The sequence below is a fragment of the Vigna unguiculata genome, chromosome 5, assembly GCF_004118075.2.
Source record: "Vigna unguiculata cultivar IT97K-499-35 chromosome 5, ASM411807v1, whole genome shotgun sequence".
NCBI lineage: Eukaryota > Viridiplantae > Streptophyta > Magnoliopsida > Fabales > Fabaceae > Vigna > Vigna unguiculata.
Genome location: NC_040283.1, coordinates 44,139,890 through 44,145,762, shown reverse-complemented (window position 1 = coordinate 44,145,762; position 5,873 = coordinate 44,139,890). Strand labels below are relative to the sequence as shown.

Sequence of the window (5,873 nt, the reverse complement as noted above, 5' to 3'; positions counted from 1 at the left end):
TAGATTTTCTGGAGTAATTTCTTTAATTTTAATGTTGATATAGTAATACGTGATTAGACCGGATTAAATTATTCTCATCTCAAAGTTCAAATCAGGTCCATTCTCAACCTCAAAATCATCAAAATCAACTTTCTACAAAACTGCATTAGATTAATGGAATAGAATAATCAGTCATGATTATCTCTTCTAAACGGAAACATATTTCTTAATTTGTATATTATGATTACCTCTTACACCACTTATTATTTTTAAACATGTTATAATTAATGCCACTAATTCAATGAACATGGATCAACAGATGCACATATAACATTCATGAGAGACCCCACAAAAGTTCACAACAAAAGAGATGTTTTAAAAACCATTCAGTTTGTTAATTTAATCAATCTCACTCAGAGTAATGTATTTTAGGATCAAATTTATGACCGAAATTAATTTAAACTTACATTATGAAAATTAATTCTACAATAATCTAACACTGAATCTGAATCCACATATGACGCATACAAATGACAGCATGGCTTGAACTTAAGACCACACAAAACTGTACTGAGAAAAATAGAAGAAGCAGTGACGTGTAGACACTGCAACAGCAAAAAGAAGAGCAAACAACACTCTGATAGCAACAAAATCTACGTTAATTAATTAATATTGGAATAAAAATTGTCCATTATACAAGAAAAATAATTGTTCTCTACAGTCGGAGGAAACAAAGACGGCAACATCGATTGTGTGTTCTGTTCATATAATCCAAATCCTTCAACTTTCTCACATGTAAAAAACACCTTTTTAAGCAAATATGCTCATAGGACCTGTCTTATTCGAAGTAGCATCCAATCCATGTTCAGCATTCCGAGTTCCTGTGATCCAAACCCTGCATGTAAAAAAACACACTTTCAAGTCACAAAGAGGAACCAAGAACAGTTAAACTTCCACATATACAAACATTCTACACACCTTCTACTGTCTTTGCTGCTTGAATCACTCAGAATTGTCAATCTTTTAGCGGTCTTCATGAACTCACTGTACAAAACCAAACCCATCAATAAAACATGAAGACTATGTTGAAAGTTCTACATTGATTAAAGATATTCAAAATTTACGAATCGATTTTGTAGGACTGAGTTCAACGAGAAATTAGACATGAACAAGAAATGGAATGATACCTGAATGGTTCTTCTCCGGTTTGTTTGAGAGCACCGGTTGCATCGCGATAGAGAACATGACTCAACATCTCAGAGCGTTCTATTCCGAACATGGTGGCGAGTCTCATGTAAAGTTCATCATAAGAAGCAAGACAGGACAAGTCAAGGGTTCGTCCCACATCTTCTGACTCCATGAAAACCTTGCAATGACTGGTATCAGAAGCGAGTTGCCAAGAGAACTCGGCGGTGGAAGATGACTTTCCGGGGGAAACTGAAGAGAGGGAGTCACTAAGGAAGCCCCTCTCCTTCTTCTCCTTGTTGTTGTCATCATCGGTTGCGGTTGCGGTGGAAGATGTAGAGATTTGTTGCTCGGTGAGTATCGGTTGACCGAAAAGCAAAAATTGGTGTGTCTTGACTTGATCAGATTTCTCCAAACTCTTGCGTGGACTTGCCATGGTGAGCAAGCACGAAAGGCTTTCTTTACTCTTACCATGGTTGGTGATGTTGACATTAGAAATCCCATTTTGCAAATGAAGCTGGCGAACGTTGGTTGGAAGCAACCCCAACTGCAGCTTATTATGGTTAAGGTGGAGATCTGACAAAGATATTCCAATTTGAGCATGCCTGGCTCCCTGTATGCCTGCAGGAGCATTATCAGATAGACAACACAAGGGGCTGCTACTGCCGCTACACCCAAAGGGGTTGCCTGAAAACGTTGCTATCGGAAATTGAACATCAAGGGGAAACTCTGGGCTCTGTGGAAACCGAAGCTTCTTCCTTGGCGGAGAGAATGGTGCCAGATGGATCACTGGCATGTTAGATACCAACTCAACCAACCATGGACTTACGCGCTTCACATTCTGCAGCAAATCTGGCTCATCCCACGTAACCTGTACCAAACTCACGCTTGCATCGTAAGATTCAAATCCTCCCAACTATTCTTTCAATGCAATCAACAACATGTTCTAGACCTATTTCTGCTGCTGTTCCATTCTCCCAATTACAAATTTACCTCAGTAGTAGTCTATTGCTAATATTTAACCCCAATATAAACCGTACTTCTGATTCACAAACATGGCGTTTCGAACTTAAGAATACAAGTATATGCATACAAATTGCAAGGGTGAATCATTTTTTATTACAACAACCCCCACCCAATCCCAAAAGGAAAGAAAAAAAGGTTCAAGGATTGGAAAACCCTGATCTTGTTAACAGAATCAAGAATCAAGAATCAAGAATCAAGAATGAAGGAACAAAAAGTTAGAATATTGAGAAAAGAAGAGGGGTACCTGAAGAAGCCTCCAAGGCGAATTGGGCCAGCGGATAGGATCAAGAACCTGAACAGAAGCTATGGTGCCCATGAACCAGCTTATCCTGGAAGAGTCCTCAGTCTCAAAGGGCATCTTAAACCTCATCCCAGAGCACCACTGAATCCTCATAGCACCCCTCACAGCAGAAGTTCTGATACAAAACTCGGGAGTGTTGGCTCGAGGGTAATAAACAACCTCAAAGGGTTGGTTGTTAGCAGCCATAGTAATAGCCTCCCTCACAGACTCACCACTCACTTTCGGCCTCCCACACCCATTCCTCACCACCTTGCTCTCCTCCCTCAAGAAAGCTGAAAACGCCCCGTAAGGGCCAATCCCGCCACCACCACCACCACCACCAGAACTCCACCCACACGGCGCCTCGGGCCCACCAACACCCCCTCTCTTCGCCCTACGAATCCCCACGCAGAGATCGCCATTCTCCGCCCGCAGAAACACTATGGAATCCCCAGCAACCAGTTTCTTCTGGTTCACGAAACTGCTCCATCCCGTGGTAAGTAAGTGCCGACGAGGCGTCCCTCGGTAAATGTGCCGGAACTTCCACACCTCGCCGTGCACGTCCTTCGCGATCACCGTCTGCACCGGTGGCTCCGCCGAGTAATCCAGCCGCGGGAAAATGGTCTCCGCGCAGTATCTCGGCACGGAGAATCCCCCACCATTGTTCGCGTCCGATTGAGTTAACGTCTTCGCGAAAGACGCTGGCTTTTCAGAACCCTCCGCGCCGTTACCGTCAACGTTCTCGCTTTCTTCGTGGTCAAGCTCGGTGTTTCTGAGAGGAACCAACCTTAACCTGGCGAAGACCTCGTCAGTTTCTGGGTCGGCGACGAATTTGACAGCCGCCACGCGGCAGAGAACGAGCGGCGGAATAGGAATCCGGGAGGCTCCGAAATCGAGGTTGGACTGCGCGTGTTCCGCGTGCCCCTGAGGAAAGTAGAACACCTTGGAGTTCACCGGCGGCATCTGAACCATGCCGCCGGCACATGCGTGCCACAGCTGCGGATCCAAACTCTTCTCCGTTTCCTTCATTGCGCCGGCACACACCAAACCAAAACTGATTCAATTAAACACTCTCTGTGTAGGTGCTGCTGATGTTTTATGTTTCTCTCTCTCTCTTTTTTTCTGTCAGTGAATGCAAAATCAAAAGGTTTAACTTTTTCCCTCACATATCCACATACAAAACTTTTTCTTTTCCTCACTGAATTTTTTTCTTCTGCTTATTATTATCTGGGTTGGCTCAGATCTCAGAGAAAGAAGGAAAATAAAGGACAACTTTTTCTCTTACCCACACTCTCTCTCTCTTACTCCACCCGGAGCCTATAAACTAAACAATTGCATAGAAGCAAGCAAGCCTATGCCTATTCCTGAGCCAGCCAAAGCAAAGGTTTCATCTATTTATTTCATTATTATAATGGTAACATAAAAAAGTATTATTTAATTTGAAGAAGAGGAATGGAATTGTTTAATAATAGTAGGGCTATAAATTATGGTGACATGACATGATGCAATAAAGATAGTTAGAGGTAATTAGCAGCAGCATCATCATTAATACTATTAGTATTATTGTTACTATTATGTATGAGGTTATTGGTGTCAGAATGAGGAGTTAAAATAAAAGTATATGTGGTAAAGTTAAAAATTAAAATTACCTGGAAGTGTGACAGTGATAATCACTGATTCATTATATTATTATGGCACTGTTAACTGCCAACCCAACTCAACATCCCTACTTCTGACTCAGTCTCTGTCTGCAATAAGTCATAACCTGACAAGGTAAGGCATTTTTACATTTACTTTCTCTATACTATTTATACTAATCATAATAATACACAAAATAAATGCTATGTTAACCTCTCTCTCTTCTTTACTCTCTTTTGCCTCTGCTTCTAACTAGATAATATCATCACCTTCCAAAGTAAAAAAACAGAAAAAGTGAACTCAAAGACTCAGCCAGTGCTGTTCACGCGTACATGCCACGCGTTACATGGGTGGTGAGATCGTTGCCACGGAAGTGAGACCCCCGATTTTTTTGTCGGGGATCAGGTTAATGGAACACAAATACCTTTTATCTCTAAACAGTTTTCTTAAAGCTTAGTATTTATTGTTTTAATTTATTTATTTTATCATGCTATATCATAACATGTTCCATTTCTTCCTTTGTTTTCGCTAGATGTCAAATAAGTTAAGCGTCTATTGATTATATTAGTCTAATCTACACTTTGCTCTGCACACATAAATAATGAAAAAAAGGCAAAATTTTAATGAAGGAAGAAACTAGAAAGTTAGATATGTGGGCCTCTTGCTCATGCGCATGAACTGCTGCTGCATATTTCACCTGTCTGTTGTAATTGTAACAGTCACACAGTCACGAAGTGCAGTATTTTTTTTACTACTAAAAGCATCCACCGCACAAGCTTTTTAATGGACCCTTTCTTTGTGAACTTTTCCACGCTTTTATTAATATCAGTTTTTTCACCTCTGAATTAATGAAATTAACAAATATGAAATGGTGAATGAACAAACAAAGATACTGGTAAAGTGGTTCTGTGAGATGTTTAATGAAAGGGTGAATAAGGAGAGAATATAAGTTGCATTGACAAAGACATCGATCACAGAGAGGAAGAAGATGGAGATGGCCACATGGTGAAGGGTAGGTTGTGTCCACTGATGAGTGATTGTGCTAATAAAACGCCACTTTCATGCCAAGATAATACATGGCTCTCGAAAACCTCGTTTGGTTATGAGTTATGACAAAGAAGGAGGACACGGAAAGTTGTTCTTGTTCTTTTCTTGCCGACTGCAAGACACCCCATTTCTTTATGCCCTTTTGACTTTATGCAGAAATTAATTAACAGACAAATCTTAATGATAATAATAGTACCAATAACTTACATGCAAATGCAATAACCCTACAAATTAAATTCTTCCTTATGTGTATACACCTCACATAGAAAACACATACTCCATTTTTCCATCTGAACTGCAAGAAAATGCACGTACAAGCACATCAACATTTACATTAATATTCGATGGTGATGAGATATCAAATCAATAAAAGTTGAAAAAAATGTAAGGAAAAAGAAAAAGGCCCAAGGAGAGAAAAATGAGTTATAACTATGCAGATGGAGACAAAAGCAATAGATACAACAACAACAAGGGAAAGCACCAGCCCGTACGATACATAGCCGAATTCAGAAACCATTGTCAGGGCATATGCATATAGTGATAGTCAAATAGGGTAGATTATCCTGTAAGAGTTAAAAGGAATAAATTTACATGCTGCTGAGGAAAAAGCTTATGAATTAATCAGACCAACTTGGCCTTACTCCAAACAAGTCATTTAGGTGAACCGACAACGTCGTCAGTACCAGACTCGATGTAACATCAATAATCCATTAATCTA

General features: G+C 40.3%; 1 protein-coding gene across 1 annotated transcript; it reads right to left on the bottom strand.

Moving 5' to 3' along the window:
* Positions 1–617: 617 nt before the first annotated feature.
* On the bottom strand, positions 618–3,849 carry LOC114185330 (auxin response factor 18-like). The gene is made up of 4 exons (XM_028072995.1): positions 2,435–3,849; positions 1,167–2,035; positions 958–1,023; positions 618–874 (listed from the first exon to the last, which is right to left on the bottom strand). Exons 1-4 carry the CDS (start codon positions 3,497–3,499, stop codon positions 790–792), a joined length of 2,085 nt encoding a protein of 694 aa, XP_027928796.1. The 5' UTR covers positions 3,500–3,849; the 3' UTR covers positions 618–789.
* Positions 3,850–5,873: the final 2,024 nt, after the last annotated feature.